This window comes from Carassius gibelio, chromosome A2 (assembly GCF_023724105.1).
Source record: "Carassius gibelio isolate Cgi1373 ecotype wild population from Czech Republic chromosome A2, carGib1.2-hapl.c, whole genome shotgun sequence".
NCBI classification, from domain to species: Eukaryota; Metazoa; Chordata; class Actinopteri; order Cypriniformes; family Cyprinidae; genus Carassius; species Carassius gibelio.
In genome coordinates this window covers 25708309-25730940 of record NC_068372.1, presented here as the reverse complement: position 1 = coordinate 25730940, position 22632 = coordinate 25708309, and the positions used below count along the sequence as shown (strand labels likewise).

General features: G+C 36.6%; 2 protein-coding genes across 5 annotated transcripts; both read right to left on the bottom strand.

Annotated features, from left to right (window-relative positions):
- Positions 1-1409: 1409 nt before the first annotated feature.
- On the bottom strand, positions 1410-9050 carry LOC127934895 (prolyl 4-hydroxylase subunit alpha-1). 4 transcript variants are annotated; one of them, XM_052532455.1, is made up of 14 exons: positions 8777-9044; positions 8326-8422; positions 7878-8152; positions 7574-7795; positions 7334-7470; positions 7050-7226; positions 6182-6246; positions 5937-6030; positions 5539-5589; positions 5069-5110; positions 4888-4956; positions 4707-4803; positions 4110-4212; positions 1410-1559 (listed from the first exon to the last, which is right to left on the bottom strand). In XM_052532455.1, the coding sequence occupies exons 1-13, from the start codon at positions 8853-8855 to the stop codon at positions 4142-4144; spliced, it is 1476 nt and encodes a 491-aa protein (XP_052388415.1). In that variant the 5' UTR covers positions 8856-9044; the 3' UTR covers positions 1410-1559; positions 4110-4141. The 4 variants fall into 4 exon arrangements, with proteins under 4 accessions (XP_052388415.1, XP_052388421.1, XP_052388407.1 ...); XM_052532461.1 differs by lacking the exon at positions 1410-1559 and having other exon boundaries at positions 3739-4212; positions 8937-9050; XM_052532447.1 differs by lacking the exon at positions 1410-1559 and having other exon boundaries at positions 3739-4212.
- Positions 9051-11093: 2043 nt separating this feature from the next.
- LOC127935020 (prolyl 4-hydroxylase subunit alpha-1-like) lies at positions 11094-20966 on the bottom strand. Its single transcript, XM_052532607.1, has 14 exons — positions 20870-20966; positions 20454-20550; positions 20175-20323; positions 19729-19848; positions 19412-19633; positions 19167-19309; positions 18895-19071; positions 18692-18744; positions 18389-18485; positions 17980-18030; positions 13529-13567; positions 13351-13419; positions 11966-12062; positions 11094-11844 (listed from the first exon to the last, which is right to left on the bottom strand). The coding sequence occupies exons 1-14, from the start codon at positions 20952-20954 to the stop codon at positions 11774-11776; spliced, it is 1470 nt and encodes a 489-aa protein (XP_052388567.1). The 5' UTR covers positions 20955-20966; the 3' UTR covers positions 11094-11773.
- Between the last annotated feature and the right edge of the window lie 1666 nt (positions 20967-22632).

The window sequence follows — 22632 nt, the reverse complement described above, 5'->3', positions numbered from 1 at the left end:
TGGGTCCCTTTTCCTCAACTTACTGGAGCAGAAGTAAGTGAATGTGTGTGTGTGTGTGTGTGTGTGTGTGAGAGAGAGAGAGAGAGCACAGCTGGAGCTGGTCCAAATTGTGAAACATAGTTTGTTATTGTTAATTCCATTACTTGTTTATAAGTTTATAGCCATCTTATGAATAGGCTTTGACTTGCTCCATCATTTTACACATGCTGAGAAATGCGCCTAAGCTAGAAGTATTAAAACTGTCACTCACGTTTTTGAAGATAGACTTGAATGTGCATGATACAAACCTAAATTTTTATAATTCATGACTGAAAACATTTTGTAACATGATTTTGATGTGCCATTTACATGGTAATGCAATGTCTGATTTTAAAATGGGTTTTAAAGGATGAATTTTGAGATTTTATGTTTTTAAGTGATATATAACTTCTGATGATTTCTAAAATGTGATAGAGAAAAAGGCAATGAGGAAGTCTTTTTTTTAAACAAAGGTCACTCCTTTTGTAATGTAGATTTCTGAGGGTGCACTCTTGTCATAAATTAATCTATTACTTTTCCTACATAATTTTTAACAAAAAACATTGGTAAAATACATATTTGGGAGTCTTAGACCTTTTCAATGATATATAGTTTGTCAAGATTAGATTAGATTTGATTGTAATATAGTATAGTCAACGTAGGCGTCCCGTATACGGGAGGGGGTGACATTTAACATGTTAAAAGACAGCCTTTTATGTATTAAAGGACACGTCTGGTTTGAACACAAAACAAATGTAGCCTAGGAGAACGCGCTAACACCCATAATAAATAATTTATTTCTATTTCTATTTTAGTTTTTATTGTTGACGTTTTATTCCATTTATATATCTAGCCTAAATGTTAGTTTAAAGAATAAAATAAAAGAAAACTTTTAGATATCAGTCTGCATATGTGATGGACATTGGTTATGATAATCGGTATCTACTTTGAAGGACTAAACTGCTTCATATATAATGAAGCAAAAGCAAAAAGCTTCTTGAACCAGAAGCAAGCGACACGACCCGGTTAACGGAATAAAGAAGTTTGTCGCACATAACATAGACTATTCATCCGTTACAAACATGACCGTAAATGTATATTAACATAATGTTTCTTTATCTACTGCCTTTTGAAATGATGTTTGCCAAAATACAGCTTACTTTGATCTCATTACCGTTATTTGTGAACAGTACAGAATACAGTTCTGATTTTTTTATTTTGGTTGACTGAATGCTAAGTGCGGGGAAAAATATAAAGTTCTATTTCGAGCTTTGTGACTCATTCTCGTCAGAATTTTTGACTGAATTGTTTCTTATTACTGTTTCTATCTTTATAAGCAGTGCTTTAAGTCCGGGTTGTTCTTTCCCTCAGCAGTGCTGTTCCCTGATTGGGCGTATAAACCAGCGTGGTCTCCAGGCTCGCGGCAGGTGCAGTTATGGCACTTCCTGTTAGAGCTGTTGGGGCGTGGCGAAGGCGGAGCGATCACGTGGGGCAGCGAATGGGGAGAGTTTGTGATCAAAGACCCAGAGAGATTGGCTAAACTGTGGGGAGAGAGGAAGGGCAAGCCGCACATGAACTACGACAAACTCAGCAGAGCTTTAAGGTACATGACATGCACTGAGATTCATATTCAAAATTAAGCTATAATATTGAGATATAATATTTAAAGAATAATATATTTTAGTATTTTAAGTTTACATGACACACTTCTCTTCACATTTATAGAGAGAAAAAAAAAACATAGAAAAGCTGTTATATGTAAAATAATTATATATGTGCCACAAAGATACACCTACAGTAATTGTTCATATGATATCTATAGTTACAAATTCAGCTTAATGATTAATAAATGTTATAGAATGGATTTCAAGACTGTATGTGTGTGTGTCTATATATATATATATATATATATATATATATATATATATATATATAGCCTACAGATCCTGTAATGTCATAAGGATTTTATTCAAAGCCAGTGTAGGCCTATAGAAACACACACACAAATGCATAGTTTTTTTATATTATTATTATTTTTTTATTATTATTAATTTGACATCCTGTTTTTTTCCAGGTATTATTATAATAAGCGAATTTTGCACAAGACCAAAGGAAAACGTTTTACCTACAAGTTTAACTTCAACAAACTAATCTTAGTGAATTATCCCAGTCTTCCAACCTGCCCACAGGTGCGTTAGAGTGTTTTAGATGTTTTATTGCATAGCTGCAAATGAGTATATTATAACTTTAATTTTTTATCTTTATTTTTTTTTCAGAATACAACATCTGTCCCTTTCTCTGTCTTTCCCTCTCAGCTTTCCTTCTACAACCCATCTATTGACAGAGGTAAGAGTGTCACTAATGAGCTTTGAACAATGACATTTGTCATAACAGATTTGAGTGAATAGCATTAAACATTTTATTCAGTTTTTAACATTGATGTTATTTTTCTCTGTTTGCATGTGTGTTTGTGTGTGTGTGTATGTGTGCTTGTTGTCTGTGGACAGCTGTGCACTCAATTTGTCATCCCCTTCTAATGCCCTACAGCTTCCCCAAACCCCTCCCCTTTCCCCAGACACATCCAATCCAAAGACAGTTTCCCCTATTCCCTCCTCCTTCAGGAACTAACCTATCAGAGCTCTCCTGCCTGTCACCAGTCAACCCCGCCCTTCAGTTCACACAAACTTTAAACTGGCCAGTCAAAAGCAGTGCAGAGTGGCCTCTCAACAGAGTCATGGGATTACAAGAGAGGATTAGAAGTGGACCACAAGACAAAAGCCACGACAACCAAGAAGACAGAAAAATATTTCCTGAGGCCATGCATTAGGAGTTTTAGTACTATTACTGGTTTTATTCTAATTATTATCACTTTTTTGTTGTAAGTTTATGGATCCTTACTGGCAGGTTGATAACAAAGCACTTTATAATTTGACAGTATTAACTAAAAGAGACAAGAGAACGTGTATGAATTATTTAAAAAGAACTTCATGTAAAACATTTTAATTGTGTCTAGAAATGTAAAGTGTGTCTGATAACACATTGTTAAATAAAGATGGTTTTCCTTACATATTTTACATTTTGTTGGGAGTAAATACATTTGGATCTGGATGATTGCAAATTTTCTAGGTTTGACTGTTTAAATGTTGAGAAAGTTAGCTTACTTGCTACAGAATCAACAGAGGCCAATCAGCTTGAGCCGTATAGCAATTTGAGTGTGTGTTTCATGACTTAACTATATTTATACACACACCCTGCAGATCTTGTACACGACATAAGCTAAAAGTATAATTCATATGACTTTAATATGTTACAGGTCCTGTAAAGTCGATTTATTTCAACTGAGTAAGGTACTGTAGAATACTGTAATGTAAAAATCCTTGATGAATTTATTTTGATGTCACTTTATATTATGCTAATTTATTTATTATTACAATTATTAATTGTGCTACTTATAATAATAATTTACTGAAACAAATTATACGGCAAATGCAATAAAGTGTATAATCCCATAATGTTGAACCTGGAAAATGACTCAATATTTCACGTCTCTTAAGACTCATGAACTGAAAGTTCAGGTAGAGTTGCACTGTTAACAGGCCACTTTTCACAAGGGAAAATGTATCAAATAACATCTATGAAATAAAATCAGAGCCCTAAAACTAATTTGCCATCACTGCCCAAACTTCATATACAAAAAGAGTTACAAACAGAAAATCAGAGTAACTCAATTTTGATTTTATATTTGTTTTGCATGCAAGATGTGATGAAAACGTACTGTAAATATTAATTGTAAAGCATTTCAAAACTACACCTAACCCTACTTGTAATGAACTTGTATAGCAGACACAAAAGCACATATCTAACTACAATGTATGTTCGAGTTATTGAGCTATGGTTAAGGCGGAGATGTCATATGGGCTAGAGATCCATGATCTATTTGTGATCAGAGATCCATAGACATTAGCTCATCTGAAGGGCTTTGACAAATATATGATAAATATATACGACAGATCAACTTTTATGATACATAATAAACATAACATATAGAGTAAAACATTCACATGAATTTGTCTGTGGTACTGTATATTTACATAATATAGATGCAAATATCATGTAGAGTATTTCACTCCCATTCTGACAAAGAACAGGGCCTCTTGAATTCCTGTCCAAACTCATGGATCCATTTGTTAGCCACTGAAAAAAAATAAAATAAAAAATCAATGATTTTTACATTCAACTTTAATACTCAACTTGCAGTTGCCTATTTGTGACTACATTGTTTTCGTTTTTTTCTTGAACACAACAACTGCTAAGAAAACCTGTTCACAAAGAGTTTGAATGTTTGGTGCAAGGAGACCACTGAATAAATATATATATATATATATATATATATATCTATATCTATATCTATAGATATAGATATAGATATATAGATACATATATATACATATATACATATATATCTTATATAAACAATAATCATTTACCATAAGCCACTTGAATGAGACTAAACTATATATTAATAAAGCCACATAATATTTTATATCTCATTTAGCTATATATATTTTAAGGATACACAACCAATGTGTAATTCAATCAGGCAGTGTTCTGAAATGATATAATGAAAATCAGGCACCTTTGTTTAAGATTTATCTACCTGATTTATTAAAACAAACAAAAAAACCTACCCCATTTGTTACCCACTAACACAGGGCATCCAGCATGGCGTGTATTCAAATCCAGTTCACCATTCTTGTGGAGGTTGTACCAAAACACAGCTGATCCCTGCAAAAACAGAGACAGGATACTATAATGATTATACTTAGTTTTATCATCTAAATAATTATCCTTATATACTTGAGGGTTTACCTTTTTTGGCCGCGTTGTAACTCCGATGTCAGGGAAGACGGTGGCCCCCCCTATCTCCACATCACTCATCTACAACAAGAGTACATGATATTTACACACAGGTAAAATGAATAGGAATACGTATAGAAACACATGAGTCAGATAGTTTTTCTGACTGCTGCACTTAAGCTGTTAAACTTACATAAATTAGGAATGTAGCAATCCTGTCATTCACTCCTGTCTCCTGTGAGCTCAAACATTCTTAAATTAGTTTGCATTTATTTGATTGATTAACATGTAAAACATCTCTCATTGAAACAGAATACAGATGTTAGATTTGTACTCTTAAAGCCTGCAAGAAAAATCGGTTCCTCTCTGAGTATGTAACAATAGGCCTACATAGGTGACTGTTATCTTACAACAAGATGGCAATATTGTAGAAGTTTATTACTATAAATTAATTTTAAAAGGACATAAACATACCTGCTCTGTCCTCCAAGGTCTAACTGACATTGTGATTTATTTTCATAATGAATCATTACATAATTTAGTCAATTATTACTTATTAAATTGAAACCCATCATCCTAAAAACCCATTAAAAATGAATCTGACAAATTCTGTGTTAATCTACACATTTCTGTTATGATGGAATTGTATTATAGGGAATTTACCAGTGCATCATAATGTGGTTCAAATCTGCCACCAATCCCATAATTTTGAACCTGAAAAAAAAAGATTGCATCACTCATGCATCACTATTGAAATGAAAATTTCCAATTAAAAAAACTGAACTGTTAGTACTCCAATATGTCACAAGAAAAATACATGTTTAATGCACTTGTGATAAATCTGGTGAATTTGATTTTATAATAAATATCAGACCTCCAAAGCTTACTGTGTGTCACTCTTTGGCAACAGATAGTATTAGCAAATTAATTCTGCCTTTATTTGCTTATTTATTTAGGTAGTGCGCAAAGTTTGTCCAAGTTATCTGCAAGACACGTCTGGCAGTAAAGGAAACATATGCTGCCTGTGCATGATCATGTTTCTTTCTCATAATGTGACGTACAAGCAGTGATTCAGCTGTTTCCATGGAGAGTCCAGTAGCGTCTGCAATCCTCTGACTGACACGAGTAGCCACAGGGTCATCTTGTAGAAAAACCCTGAAAATATAGTGATCATTTTTCTTTGCATAATAAGGATGTGACCAAAATTATTTTATAATAAGAGAGAAAAATTATTTACTTAACATCTTGTAAGATTATGTCATTTTTAATTTTGGTATCCCTTTAATGTATTAAAAATGTACTAAACCTTTGAGAAACATGGTCTTGTGAGGCTGTATCCCATCCATCTTGATAAACCTCCGATCTAGAAAGCTAGGTCACAAATAGAACTGTCAAATACAAAATGATGAATTATACTGTATGGACAAATGCCGCATCAATTTCAAAATCGTTAGCATTAGCAGCAGTTTCCACTTTTGTGGGTATGTCTTCCTCTAGAACATGGCTGTGGAGAGTTTTGTTCCTATTCAGACAAGAGCATCAGAGTGGCAGGAACACATTTTGGATGATATTGGGCAGGCATTGAGGGCTCCGTTCCAATTTATCTCAAAAGTGCTCCCCGCGGAGTTCAAGTCTGGACTTTGTATACGCCAGCCAAGCTCTACCACACAAAAAGCAGTAAATAATTTATATATGGACCTCAAATGGAGAAAAAAAGGGCCATCCCTTTTGTGGGGAGCACACAATTCTCTACAATGGATATTTAAATTTGTAAATATGACAATTGCCATCACACGTGGGCTTCTGAAATGATAACTGAAAGAATGTGACAGCTGGTATTAGAGTATTCTGTTAATATTTTCAAACTCTACCAAAAGTAGAGAAAGGCCTATATATATATATATATATATATATATATATATATATATATATATATATATATATATATATACAGAAAATAAATAGCTATATTTCAGGGAGCATCATATCCAAAATGTGAAAACCACCAGTCTAGAATGTAAGTCAGCTTGTCTTCACCGTAATTAAGGATGTCCACAAACTTTTGCCCAATGAATAGTATAGCCTAATAAAAACATCATCAACACAATATTCTCAAAATAACAACAACAATGAAATCTTTTAGTGTTATTTGTGTATGTGTGTTAGACATTCACCAGAGGTCTAGAGATGTTCTTCAGGATATCTATCTCTCTGTCTGAAATGATGTCATGATATCTGATGATTGGAGGCTCGTCCCACTCCACTTCCTCTTTCACTGGTGGATACATCAGTCTGGGGTTTCCTCCACCTGTGCTGTACCTACAGGACAGCGCCCTCTGCCTCTTGGAGGTCTGAGTTTATCAAATACAATCAACTTCCAATCAATACACAAAGAATTACATCAACGGTTTAACATTTCATGTCAAATAATGATTTCAATTTGAGACATCGCACTTGCCCTCTTGTCAAGCTCTCCTCTGCACAATTTCTCATAGCTTCTTGACTCTTTGTTCAGTGTGAATATGTCAGGGTTCGATTTTCTCTGGAAGCGAAGGAGTCTGTTCAGCTGATCTCTGATTTCATAATCAGTTGGATCTGAGGCAAATGTTTATGAATCACAGATTTTTATATCTGCCATTAAATATGCAAATTTAGTATTAATATTGTTAATATTAACTTAAGGTCACCATGGCCTCACCGAGATTTAAAAGCTGTTTGTTGAAGTAGATTGCCACAGGTAGGCTGCCGAAATGATATGCTGAGGAAATAACATAAAGTAACAACTCTTTCTCAGTAGTGGCTGAATATTCTGTTAATTTGTCCAGACTGTACCAAAACCAGAGAAATGCATGCTGGAATTTGTCTTCGTTATGAGCAACCAACCCCACATGGAAAGCTTCGTCTGCACTTAACAACATTTCTGTGAAATCAAAACAGATCAAAGAAAAAAAATGAAATTCTTTCAGTGAAACTGCATTGGTACACAACTGTAGACAGTTCACCTTTCATTATGTCTTCTGGATAGAGTTTGTAGATCTCTTGCAGTCTGATCAGCCCTGAAGCAGCACCATCCAAGTCCTTCAGCTGTGGGATCTCTAGGAGCTCCAACTCATCCTGATACTCGTTGCATTGATGAAAACTTGGTTGAATGTGTTTTATGATATGTATTAATTCATTTCTCAGTTGTCTGAGGAGTTTGTAAGCTGCCACAGGGTCTCTTGTGATTTCCTCAGGGTCCACAGGGTTGGAGTATGAAAGAAGAAGATCCAGATAAACACTGGATTGAAGACAGGAGTTTATCAAAAGTTTGTTTAAAAATAATTATTAAAATATATATATATATATATATATATATATATATATATATATATATATATATATATATATATATATATATATTTTTTTTTTTTTTTTTGACTTTAATAGTATTGTAAAGGGGAGTGTTTTCACCTCTTCATCGCCTCTACATTCTTTTCTTCAGCATCAATATACTGACTGAAGCTCAACAGTAGGTCTTTTTTCTTCTCAACAAGCTGTGCAATTTGATCTACAGTGTTAAACAATCTGCATTTAAATGTCAAAAAGCCTTTGATATGTATACCTTTTTTCATTAGAGGCATAATGAAAAAGGTTTATTAAGTAAGAAGCAAAATAATTTTAATTAAAAAGGTTAAACTCTATAAGTATAATGTTTTTTTATGAGTGCATCAAATACGGCGGAACTGTTTTACTATTTGTTCAATTATTTTGGTGAAAAGTCTCACAAATTACATATAATTAACTTGTCATGGCAACAGTGTAAACATTACAGGACAAAACACTATAACAATAAATTAATAATAATAAAATAAAAATTTTAAAACAAATAGAGTTGACAATGAATTGAAATATAATTAGTAACCTGTTGATGAGAAGAATTCATGCCCAGCAGTACAGACAGTCCAAAAACAGACAACAAATGTCAGTTCCCTCACAACCATTATTGCGAAACACAACTTCAGTATGTGTATCTTGAAGTGAAATTGAGCTTAAATATAGACCATTTATATATGGCCATTTACCTTTTCAGCACCTGTATCTTTGTCAATTTAATAGTTTCTTGGTATACTATTTGATAAAAACCAAAAGCGAAACTTTAAATGGGCGAGCTCTCACGTGTTGACAAGCTGGTTGTGCGAACAAGGAAGTATAGAGGCAGGATCTAATCTTGTACTATCAAATAAAAAAAACCACACAGGAGCGCTGGAGGACAAAGTCTCGGCAATCTAACAACAATCACAGCAAATCAACACAACACAGACAAGAACAAACTACAATTTAAAAAACACATTTGCTAATCAGTTAACAAATGAGTAACTATGTAAACAAACAGGGCATGATAGTAACTAAGACAACCAAAAAAAAGTAGCTAATCAAAGATGAAACACAAAATCAACAAAAAAGTCCTCAAAACAAAACATGACAGTCATGACATATCCCAATATACTATTGTTTCTTTTATGTAATGAATTACTTTGCTAACAATGGAATTTCATGTTGCACAATTAGAGATCGCAAAGTGTGTGAATAATGATAGAAACTGAGATAAATCCTAATACTGTATATTATAAACTATCATATATTATAAACTGTACTATCGTGGGCTGTTCTAATGTTGCACTATTCAAACATTACTGGCATGGTGTCATTTTTGTTGTGTTGCTGCAGGATGCCGTGTCAACAATCACGCTGCATTACATGGAAGTCTGATTTGTTATCAATGCAGAAATTAAAAGTAAAATGAATGATTACATCATTATATTTTATGTGTGTTACTGAGCTCAAGCTTAATGATTAGAGGATGTCACTGTTTGTATTAGATGTGATTATGCACAATTCCTAAAAGTTAGTCCAGTTACTGTATAAAAACTGAAGTGGGTCCTTCTGTGAGTGTATTATGTATAAGTCATGTGCATGCATGAAGGCAATGAAGCATGCTGACAGCCTTGTTTTTCAGGTTGACACACACACACACACACACACACATATATCTTTAAAAAATATTTTTATCATAGTATATACAGTAATTAGTAATACAACTGGCAACCTTTTATCCATAAACCGTTTATTTGTATATTCTATGCACTTTTTAGCGCATGTTGGTGCAGTATGCATACGATATTGTAAAAAGTGGTTGAGAAATGTTGTTGTTACTGTTTACTACTGTAGTTGTTTTGAAGTCACCATAATGGTCTTTAGTATTTGTTTGGGACCTTGGATCTTGTTATATATTCAAATATCTGATAGTCATGTCAGAAGTGTGACAAATTAAAACATTCGTCAAAATGAATAAGAAATAAGCTAATTGCCTGACTTTAAATTAGTTGAAATATTCCCAAGTATCCATTTATTATCTACTGAAAAGACACCGGGAAAAAATTTAATTAAATTGAATGCTTTTTCATTAAAAAAACAAAAACAAAAAAACAACAACATGAATCTTGCTTTCACCTCTTCATCTCCACATCATTTTTGTCAGCATCAATGCACTGGTTCAAGCTCACGAGAAGGTATTTTTTTCTTCTCAAAAAGCTGTGCAATTTGATCTTCAAACAATCTACACTTCCACCATGATGGAAGTCAAACAAATGAATATCTACATCCAATGAACTTGTCATGGCAACAGCATAAATATATTACTTAGTGGATGACACTATTACATTAAATTATTAATTATTAATGTAATTTACTGACATTGAACTGAATTATACTTTATAACCTGTTGATGAGAAGAATTAATGCTCAAAGACAGTCCAATTATCCAGCACATATGTCATTTCCTTTCTAGCCATTATCAGATTCTTTGAGCTTAAATACAGACCATTTATATGCATTACATGGATGTCTTACACATTATAAGTGTAAAAAAAAAAAAAAAAAACGTTTCAGACTTCACATACGTACAAACATACAAACACTGCCAGCCCAACACATTACAATACTAAACTATACATGTAAAATTCAGCTTTATATACAACGACAGAGAACACAGTGTCTCATTTACATGAATAACTCCTTACTGAATGCTAGAATTGATCCGAACAGGTATTGTGATTATACATTGATACCTTGCTGAAACTTTATTTTACCATACCAACTTTATTTGTTGACCAAAGTTATGTACAGAAAAAAAAAAAAAATACATAGAAATAAAATAAATAAAATAAACATATGTACCATTTAAACCACAGAATAAAAGCATTCAAAGTAACAAATTGAATCAATTAAATAAAGTCGACATCTAACTAGGTGTCAAAAGCCAAAGAGAAAAGATGGGTTTTAAGAAGGGTTTTAAAAACAGATAAAGAAGAGGCCTGCTTAACATGCAAAGGCTGATCATTCCACAGTTTAGGGGCAGACACAGCAAAGGCACGGTCCCCTCTGAGCTTACGCTTAGTTTTAGGCACAGTCAGGAGCAGCTGATCATCTGATCTGAGAGAGCGGTATGGCGGAGCAAGACCATTTAGTGATTTAAAAGCAAATAACAGAATTTTAAAATGGATCCTAAATTGAATAGGCAGCCAGTGTAATGAAGCTAAAATAGGGGAAATGTGCTCATGTTTACGTGTGCCCGTTAAAAGATGTGCTGCTGCATTTTGTATCATCTGGAGACGGGTGATGGAGGACCCACTAACTAAGATTTTAATCTATTGAATTTACTGTGCTTTTTATTGTACATTGCAATTATTATAAATATTACTGGCACCTAGAGATTAGTAAATCACTGTTAAAATGAATACAGTAGTATCTATCTGTGTTACAGATCCTATATACAAAACTTACATGGTACATAATAAAAATAACACATACTTCTATAGTACAGATACACTTCATGTGATTTCTCCATGGTCTGTGTCTTTCACTCCAAGTATGACAAAGAACAGGGTCTCCTGAACTCTTGTCCAAACACATGGATCCATTTATTAGCCACTGAAAAAAACCCAATATATTTATAAAATGCAGACAGTTTAACATAGATTTATTATCCATTATAGAAGATACACAGTGAAGCAGAAATCCAAGATGGTTACAATATATTTAAAAAACCTACCCCACTTGTTACCCCTTAACACAGGGCATCCAGCATGTTTTGTATTTAAATCCACATTTCCATTCTTGCGGAGGTTGAACCAAAACACGGCGGAACCCTTAAGCAGTAGAGAGCGGATACATTAATTTTTCTTAAATCATTGTTATATACCTTATAGGCATGACCGTAGCCAGGCGTTGAAAATTAGTGAGGTCCAGGGGGTTTCTATAGAATTGTGCTATAATAACCCCTATATACTTCTTATAGCACTTATATATCATTGCTCTTTTTGTTGTTTTTGATTGCTTCCACTGTCCTCATTTGTAATTCGCTTTGGATAAAAGCATCTGCTAAATGAATAAATGTAAATGTAAATGCAAAAATAAATACGACTAATTATATACACTAACACTTGAAAAGAGACAGAAATTTAGATGTTGTAACCCTTTTGGTTAAGTGTGTGTCTTACATATTTTGATGTGATCCACATGGGTTCGAATCCACCTTTTGGCGAAATTTTTTCTCCCTTTTCAAATTTCAAATCACATCAGAAAAGCATTTATTTTCAAGAAAAATTTTGTAAATAAGCAAAAAGTTAAGGGTAGTTGTAGGGAGGGCTTGATTGTCCAAAAAAGGTGGTATCCATTAAATTAGTCTCATTAAAATTATTATTGCATACTGTATTATAATATACTACAATACTGAGATGCAGATAATTGCCACTATTTGCAGTATAGTAGTATGAATAGCAGAAAATCCTGCTATTTTAACATAGTATTCATATAATCTATAGATATTTGCACTTAGTGTAAATAGCATATCACAAAAAAATGCTGTGATATTTACACTTAGTGTAAACAGCCGCTGCTTTTTCTGATTAAAAGACTAATGCCGGTGATGCAATGTTGCCAGATGTTGCTATTAAAATAAACAAAAACCTATAGCTTAATAAATCAAATTAAAAAAATTATTGAAAAATTGCAAATTAGTCAATCAGAGAACAAATTTTATTTTCAAACATGAAAAATTTACTGGTGACCTCATAGCTGGCTACGGCCATGCTTATAGATCAGTGATTTGGGGGAAGTCGTGGCCCAATGGTTAGAGAGTCAGACTCGCAATTAAAGGGTTGTGAGTTAGAGTCTCGGGCAGGTAGGAATCGTAGGTGGGGGGAGTGCATGTACAGTGCTCTCTCCACTCTCAGTACCACGACTGAGGTGCCCTTGAGCAAGGCACTGTACCCCAACTGCTCCCTGGGCGCTGCAGCATTAATGGTTGCCCACTGCTCTGGGTGTCTGTTCACTGCTGTGTTTGTGCACTTTGGATGGGTTAAAAGCAGAGCACGAATTCCTACTCCCATACTTGGCTGTATGTCAAGTCACTTTTTTATTTATTTGATGACTTACCTTTTTTGGTTTCAATACAACGCCAACATCAGGGAACACAGTGGCGCCCCCTATCTCCACATCACTCATCTACAGCAAGAGCATATCATTTATAGCTCATAAGCATTGTACAATACAGGTAATGACCTTATAAAGTAACTTATAATATTTACAACGGAATTTAGAGGGCTAAACTTACATAAATTAAGAACGTAGCAATCCTTCCATTCTCATAACCCTGTGAGATTAAACATTAAATTATCTTTTAATGATATGATTGGTTTAATATGTTATCAATCTCTATGAAATACAATTAACCTATTCAGTTGTAAAGCCTAAAAGAGAGCCATGGGTTCTCTCTGGGTTAAGGAAATGTGAAAGTCGTATAATGACTTATACATTTTTCATCAACAACATAAATTGCATACAGACACAGTCAAAACATTAAAGGTTGTTTTGGTGCAATTGGAAAGTCTCTTTAAAGGGTTAGTTCACCCAAATAGCAAAATTATGTCATTAATAACTCACCCTCATGTTGTTCCAGACCCGCAAGACCTACGTTTATCTTTGGAACACAGTTTAAGATATTTTAGAATTAGTCTGAGAGCTCTCAGTCCCTCCACTGAAGCTGTGTGGTATACTGTCCATGTCCAGAAAGGTAAGAAAAACATCATCAAAGTAGTACATGTGACATCAGAGGGTATTTTCGATGCTTCAAAAAATTATAACTGACCCTCTGATGTCACATGTACTACTTTGATGATGTTTCCCTATCATAGGTCACTTCGATGCTGCGGTGACGTCACCACGTATGGGAACACCTCCGGTGTGACGAATGTCTGAAGCCCTATACCATCCCGCCAATCCTATTGGCCAAATGGCGCATAGCACCACCCTACGCATGCGCACGCATGATATACCTGGGTGCAGCGCGCCATTTCGCTCAGATTTCATTCCTTCAGGAATAGCGAATCATCTGTGCCCTATCATCTCGCGTTCTCCAGCGATTTTCTTCGAGCAGTGTTAACTCCTCTTTCGCGGACGCGATGAGTCAACGTAAGGTAAGAGCCGTATATGGGTTTATCACAGGGAGGCACTCATGAGAGATTCGTTTGCAGCCTCTCTCATGTTCTCTCTGTGATAGCCTACGGCTATGGTAAAATAAGGCTGGCAAAGATGGCCTGTTTATGACTGCTCATACAGCCGCCACGTTCTCGCAATGGCGACGTGGCCCGATTTTTATCTTGGTGAATTAAATCCTGCCGTGGATACGCTTCAGGATTATACACAACGAAACGCAGCGAGTTTACGCATGCGCTTTACTTCATGTTCGCCAGGGACTGTGCCCTCCACTATAGAGTGCTGTTGGACCGCTAATGCGCATCCAACACTCTCACTGCAGTCCCTACGCTCTAACATTGACTGTCTCGCAGCAAACAGCGCTTCGAGCAGCATTGGATCGGGCTGTGACGGCAGGCGTAATAATAAATAATAATCCCTCAGACACTGCGCAATCCAGCTTTCAGATTTTGAGGGGCGATTCAAGGGTCTTACACAGACGACCCGTTTATGACGGCTCGCACAGCCGCCGTTTTAGTTCGCGGCAGAGCCTGATGTTCAATTCGTTGGTCTAATTCCTGCCGTGGACACGTTCAGGATTATACACAACGGGACGCAATAGCTCTTATGCATACACTTCCCCTGTGCACGAATGCCGCAGGCTTTTCCGTGCACGGACATTATGTGTATGACAGCGTTGCAGAAAGCGGAAATTTGAGACTGCTAGTATCGTTTTGGGTCGCGTGGAACGCTTGCCCGGCATTTCTCAATGGGTGTTACGCACAATTGTCACGGATACACCAATTCGTTTTTTAGAGGCCGCCTCTTTCCGCTGAATTCTTTCCACGGTGGTAGACTGATGGTAATAGCAGTGTTGTGACAGGAGATGTCAACTCTGCTGAGCAAAGGGGCTATAGAAGTCGTAGACCCCGTACTTCTCAATGCATGGATGTAGCTCTGGCCCCGTTGCGGCTCCAGGGCGTCCGTCTGTTAACCACTTGGACGATTGGCAGCGGCATTCCCCGTAATTTGTCTGGGGTTACTTCACATGCGCCCTTTTCAGTGGAAAAGTGGGCGGAAAGACGAAATATTTCACCCCGTTGTCTTCCGCATCCGACGATTTCGGTGACACGGAGTTGTGTGATGTTATTAAAGCTATGGATGCCAACCGAGTTTCTCCTACCGGGGTTCGGCTGGGGATTTGAGCTTTCCCAGAGACCGTCACGACGGATGCGTCTTTGACCGGTTGGGGAGCTGTTTGTCAAGGGCTACCAGCCCATGGAGTGTGGACAGCTGCACAACGCAGTTGGTATATAAACCGGTTGGAATTACTGGCAGTTTTCTGGCTCTCCAGTAATTCGCGAATCTGCTGATCGGCCGTCTTGTGCTGCTCAGATCAGACAACACAGCGTTTGTCTCATACCTAAATCATTAGGAAGGATTACGCTCTCGCCCCCTGTGCAGGCTGGCGAGACATGTTCTTCTCTGGTCTCAGAGAAAATTTCTGTCGATCCGAGTTGTTCATGTCCCCGGACGTTTGAACTTCGGAGCGGATATGCTACCCAGACAGGCTCTGGAACAGGGAGAATGGAGATTACACCTCCAGACGGTGAATCTTTTATGACGGATATTCGGCAAAGCGAAAGTGGATTTATTCGCGTCAAACATGACTACGCATTACCCGCTATGGTTCTCCCTATGCCCCCCATCGCCCCTGGGCGTGGATGCATTAGCTCACAGCTGGCCCAGGACCAGTCTGTATGCTTTTCCTCCGATTCGTTTGATCCCAGCGGTATTATGCAGAATACGGCGGGACAGAGTGGAACAGCTGCTGCTGGTGGCTCCGCGATGGCACACGCAGCCGTGGTTTGCGGATCTATCAGTCTGCTAGCGGGCTCTCCGTGGAGATTCCCCTCAGACAGGATTTATTATCACAAGCACAGGGGCTGATTTGGCACCCGAGGCCGGATCTGTGGAAACTGTGGGCGTGGCCACTGAGCGGAGTGCATTAGTATGTCCCGGTCTTCTGTTGAAACCACTGAGACTATATTGAATTCTAGAGCAGCTTCTACGAGACGCTTATATGCTTTCAAGTGGAGACTGATTACAGCCTGGTGTGGCAATCGTAATGTGGATCCAGTTTACTTCCCTGTGGCTTCAGTGCTGGAGTTCCTCCATGAGGCGTCATCCACTAGTTTCTCGTTTCGTACAGCGTGCGCGACGGCTGAGGCCTTTCCGCCCTGTGCGAGTTCCTTCATGGGGTTTATCCATTGTGTTGCTAGGTTTATCAGGGCATCCGTTTGAGCCCTTGGAGACCGTATCGGATAAATTCTTGACACTGAAGACACTTCTTCTCATGGCTTTATCCTCCCTCAAGAGAGTTGGGGATTTACAGGCTCTTTCTGTTTCACCCTCATGCATGGAATTTGCACCGGGCTCTGTGAAGGTGCTGCTGCGGCCCAGGCCTAACTATGTTCCTAAGGTCGCATCTAACCTCTTTCGCTTTCAGCAAGTGTTCCTGGAAGCTTTTTCACCTGCTGAGGCTGGATCAGGAGATCTTAGTCTTTGCCCTGTGTGAGCTTTAAAGACTTATGTGGATCGTACAGCCCCTTGGCGTGAATCTGACCAGCTGTTTGTCTGTTTTGGACATAAAAGTAAGGGCCATGCGGTTACAAAGCAGCGCATGTCCCATTGGCTGGTGGAGGCAATTTCTTTGGCCTATGAGGCGCGCGGACTCGCTTCGCCCTTAGGAATTAAGGCTCATTCCACTTGAGCTGTGGCTTCTTCTCAAGCTTTTCTCAGTGGATCTTCTATGGATGATATCTGTGCTGCGGCAGGATGGTCCTCACCGAGCACTTTTATCAAGTCCTACAGTCTGGATGTGAGGATGGCTCCTGGCTCCCGGGTTCTCTCCGCTTGAGCAGATGCTTCCTCGGATCTCAGTTATCAGGTACGTCAGGCGTTTTGGTATATCGTTCCCATACGTGGTGACGTCACCGCAGCATCGAAGTGACCTATGATAGGGAACATCTCGGTTACGTATGTAACCTTGGTTCCCTGAATAGGGAACGAGATGCTGCGGTTCTGGCCGTTCCGTACCTTGATAATTTCTTCATCTTCAGTCATGAAATCTGAGCGAAATGGCGCGCTGCACCCAGGTATATCATGCGTGCGCATGCGTAGGGTGGTGCTATGCGCCATTTGGCCAATAGGATTGGCGGGATGGTATAGGGCTTCAGACATTCGTCACACCGGAGGTGTTCCCATACGTGGTGACGTCACCGCAGCATCTCGTTCCCTATTCAGGGAACCAAGGTTACATACGTAACCGAGATGTTTTCTTACCTTTCTGGACATGGACAGTATACCGTTCACACAGCTTCAATGGAGGGACTGAGAGCTCTCGGTCTAAATCTAAAATATCTTAAACTGTGTTCCAAAGATGAACTGAGGTTTTACGTGTTTGGAACAACATGAGGGTTATTAATGACATAAGTTTGCTATTTGGGTGAACTAACCCTTTAAGTAACGATAACCACATGATAATTTAACTCATTAGGGAAGGCAAATACTGTGGTGGCTTTATCTTACCGATTCATCATAATGTGGTTCATATCTGCCTCTAATCCCATAATTCTGAACCTGAAAAATTATTGAACCTCAATTGAAATGAAAAATGAATGTAAAACAACACTTAATATTTCACAAGGTAAACAGGTGTTAATCCGCTGAAGAAACCTTGTTGTTCACTGAAGTTTGATAATTGAGGTTAATATCAAATTTATAAATAAAAATATAATCTCAGTTCCCAAACCTATTATGCTCTTTGGCAAAAACTACAAAAATCAAACTAAACCAAATAATATTTTGCAAGAGATTGTGACCAGGCTAGATTTAAGACATGCTTTGCAAAGCTTTGTTAAATTAGGACAGAGTTATCCTTAAAAGAGAGATGCTGTCTGCGGATCAACAGGTGATTTCTTTCTTACTGTGACCGTACAAATAGGCTTTCAGCTGATTTCTTGGAGAGTCCTGTGATGTTTTCTATCCGCTGGCTGATACGAGCAACCACAATATTGTCTTCCATCAGAAAAACACTAAAAACAAGGAATAATTTTTCAGTAACACTTCACAAGAAGATTTAATTTGTTGTTATCAAAATGAAGGCTACTTAAAGTCTTTCCATTTGTCTTCCAATAATAAGTGTGAAGAAATAATATAAGTACTATAAATTAACAGAATTATTATGTAAATGCTCATTTTGAGTGAAATTAATAGGTGAAAAATAAGATTTTTTTATCACCCTTGAGAACTACGATCCTTCGACACTCCCTCTGTAGTCAAGGACCTAGAAAGCTACAGTAGGCAGAAAAAGGTAAACAGAAAATCAAATATAAAGATGTAAATCATCATCAAAAGTATTAACAAGTTATTTGATAACAATAATATTGATGACAAATATTTTATTAATTTATGTGTGTGTGCGTATGTGTGTTAGACATTCACCAGAGGTCTAGAGATGTTCTTCAGGATCTCTATCTCTCTGTCTGAAATAATGTCATGATATCTGATGATTCGAGGCTCGTCCCACTCCACTTCCTCTTTCACTGGTGGATACATCAGTCTGGGGTTTCCTCCACCTGTGCTGTACCTACAGGACAGCGCCCTCTGCCTCTTGGAGGTCTGAGTTTATAAAATATGATTAACATCCAATCAATACACAAAGATTTATATTGATGGTGTCAAATAATGATTTCAATTTGAGAAGTAGCACTTGCCCTCTCATCGACCTCTCCTCTGCACAGTGTCTCAAATTTACTTGACTTTTTGTTCAGTGTGAATATGTCAGGGTTTGACGATCTCTGGAAGCGAAGGCGTCTGAGAAGGTCAAGCAGAACTTTGATTTCATCGTTTGTTGGGTCTGAGGATGAAGTTTATGACTTCAGTAATCTGATCGGAAAGTTGTCTGATAACCTCACAAATAAAAATATTCTCATTAAACCCCAGGACACCATGAGCTCACCCAGATTTAGAAGCTGTTGGCCGAAGTAGATTGCCACAGGTAGGCTGCCAAAATGATAGGCAGATAGACTTAGGTAGAGGAGCAGATTTTCCTTAGTAGTATTTGAGTATTGTGTTAAGCTGTCCACACTGTACAGAAACCAGTGAAAAGCATGCTGGAATTTGTCCTCGTTATAAGCGACCAACCCCACATGGTAGGCTTCATCTGCATTTAGAGCCATTTCTGTGAAATATTAAATTAAAGCATCAAACTGATTGGTACTTGGAAGGAAAAAGTAAAACTCTCAAAGTGAAACCAAATTGGTGCAAACATTTCACCCTTTGTGATGTTGTGTGGGTAGAGTTTGTAGATCTCTTGCAGTCGGATCAGTCCTGAAGCGGCACCATCCAAATCCTTCAGCTGTGGGATCTGTGCATATTTCAGCACTGTCTGATACACTACAATATTTTCACATAAGAGAACAGATCCATGAGCAACCGCACTGAAAAAGTTTAATAAAATAGCTTCAAAGCATTTCACTCATTTATTACCGTATTTTCCGGACTATAAGTCGCACTTTTTTTCATAGTTTGGCTGGTCCTGCGACTTATAGTCCAGTGCGACTTATATTTGTTTTTTCCCTCGCATGACGTATTTTTGGACTGGTGCGACTTATACTCAGGTGTGACTTATAGTCAGAAAAATACGGTAACAGTTTTCTCCACATTCTTATTTCTATAAACTACAACTACATTTCACTTTATAGAATTTGATAATATCTCACACTGATAAAGGCTCCGTTGAGTGTAATCAACAATGTTTATCCATTCTGTCCTCACTCGTCTGATGAGTTTATAAGCTGCCACCGGGTCTTTGATTTTCTCAGGGTCATCTGGGTCTAAGTATGAGCCCAGCTGAAGCAGCAGAAGAAGCCTGGATTGAAAATAATCAAATCAAAAACTTATAAAAACACATATAAGTTAAATATCCACAATTATTTTCCTATACCACGTTATTGCTGTAAACCGAAAAGCTTGTTTATGTTTAGACAGGAAGTTTTCACCTTTTCATTATCTTTACATTTTCTTCTTCAGAATCAATGTACAATCTGAAGGTCTTCAGAAGGAATTCCTCCTCGTTAAAAAGTTCTGAAATTTTATCTATAAAACAATTACATCTGCAATTAACTGTTGGAGAACTGTTCATTATTATTTATTTATTTGAAATAGATGGTGGAATAATGAAAACGGTTCATTCATTAGGTAAGAAGAGAAAGATAATAACTGTTTAATCATTAATGAAATCAATAATTAAAAAAGTTAACATTTTATTGTACATTTGATTATAGTCAGAAGTGTCTCACAATAAAGCAAGTAGCCTACATAAGAGAAATATGAACAAAACAGTAAAAAAAATAATAATAATAATATACCCAAATTAAAGAATTGATATTGTATCCAAATACAAACAATAATATACCTGTCGAAGTGAAGAATTCAACCTCAGTAGTACAGACAATACAAGAGCACACCACAATAATAAATGTCAGTTCTTTTACAGCCATTATCAGACCTTCAATATCTCAAAACAAAAAAATCTGTGTACTGTACGTTTCTAAAGGAGCTAGTGGAGCTTAAATACAGACTATTTACTCCTCCTTTTAAAGACCCACCTGTATTACATCAGCTGCCTGCATTGTCCAATTTCCCAGTTCAGCAATCAAAGATTTATGAAACGAAAGTGAAAATTAACATGAGTGAGCTCCCGTGAAATATAATGCTTTAAAAATAGTCTTTCATTTCTTGTACATATTAAATACATGTATCTAATAACTAGACAAACATTTTAAAATCATTTAACACTGCATAAACAATGGGAATATATAATTTCTATGTACTATACATTGAACTTTTTCTATTTGTCCTTTGATTACAATCTAAAAGTTTGCTGTGCAATCATATTTTAGACTTACTTGAAAATAGCTACTTTACGAAAAGTCAGTAGGAACGAGACCGCCCAGTTCTTTTAAAGCAGGAATAGGTTTCACAACCAACCACCCCCACATCATCCCACTGTCAGGTTGACATATCAACAGTGTTAAAAGATAAATATATTTCACCTTGCAGTCTTGTCTAGATCCTTATTTAAACGGTCAAGCGAACTGCTGACTCCACTAAAGTCTTGTGAAAACTTACCAATTTGACGTTTGCTGATAGGCTATTTACATCTAACTCTACCTCATACACAATCCCTCTACTTACACTCGGGTCACTTTCAGTAAAATTTTCACCTGCTAGAGACTTGTCCATCGGCCCGGATCCATCTGCAAAAAAACAGCAATTATACAATTAGTGTAGACAAAATATTTAACACATTTTGTAAAATTACCCATGCATGAGACATGAGACAATGAGACATTTATATGTATACTTGAACTGTAACATTTAAAGATTTAAAAAGTTTTGGAATTAAAAGTTTTGTACTTGGTAAAATAATTTAAATGATTATTATCTAACTGTTACTATGAATCATTTTTAAAGGTAATTACTGAGGTCTAACTGAATGGTCTAACTGAATGAAATTATATTGTATTATAGCACATAGTTGTTTGAAAGACTATGTACTTATTTTTATTTACCCATTTAATTCTAGCATTACAGGTCTGTGTCCATGATTGAAATTTAAAAGGTGTATCATCCTAATTAAAGAGATAGTTTACCCAAAAATGTAAATAATTTGCTCCCTTTATGCCGTCTACATGTGACAAACCTGTTGGTTTTGATTACCAGCATTCTTCAAAGTATCTTCTTTTGAGTTCTGCAGAAAAACTCAAGTCAGGGGTTTGAAAATAAATGTAAGGAAATTGATGGGAAAATGTAAATGATGACATAATTCTGGGTTAATTAGAGGGTTATACTTTTAAGTAAATTAGTAGAAAGAAGACACAGTTACTGCAAATGATCTCAGACATAATGATGCATTTAAAATTTGAGTTACACTGTCATAGTAAAAATCACTGCAACTAGCTTCTATATTTAGTTCATTGAGATTTTTGAAAAGACAGTAAAAAACAAATCCTCTTCACATCCTAGAATTAAATACATTCAGTCAAAATCATAAAATAAGAATCTAAAACCACAAACCTTCTTTATGTAACGTTATGCACTGGACCGTCATCCTCTTCCTCTTCCTCATCTGTTTGTTTGCAGATCGTTTTTAGTGCAGTGTAAATATTCTAAACT

Bases quoted from the DNA above. Each gene is read 5' to 3' on its own strand.
- LOC127934895 (XM_052532455.1), bottom strand. From the start codon at position 8,855: ATGGTTGTGAGGGAACTGACATTTGTTGTCTGTTTTTGGACTGTCTGT. The intron at 7,227-7,333 runs GCAAGTGCGATG...TGATAAACTCAG, and splicing joins GAGGAGAGCTTGACAAGAGG to ACCTCCAAGAGGCAGAGGGC. The intron at 4,957-5,068 runs GTAAGTTTAACA...CTCTTGTTGTAG, and splicing joins TTGCTACATTCCTAATTTAT to ATGAGTGATGTGGAGATAGG.
- LOC127935020 (XM_052532607.1), bottom strand. From the start codon at position 20,954: ATGGCTGTAAAAGAACTGACATTTATTATTGTGGTGTGCTCTTGTATT. The intron at 19,634-19,728 runs GTGAAATGTTTG...AATATTTCACAG, and splicing joins CCCACACAACATCACAAAGG to AAATGGCTCTAAATGCAGAT. The intron at 18,031-18,388 runs GTACGGTCACAG...ATAATTTTTCAG, and splicing joins AATCAGCTGAAAGCCTATTT to GTTCAGAATTATGGGATTAG.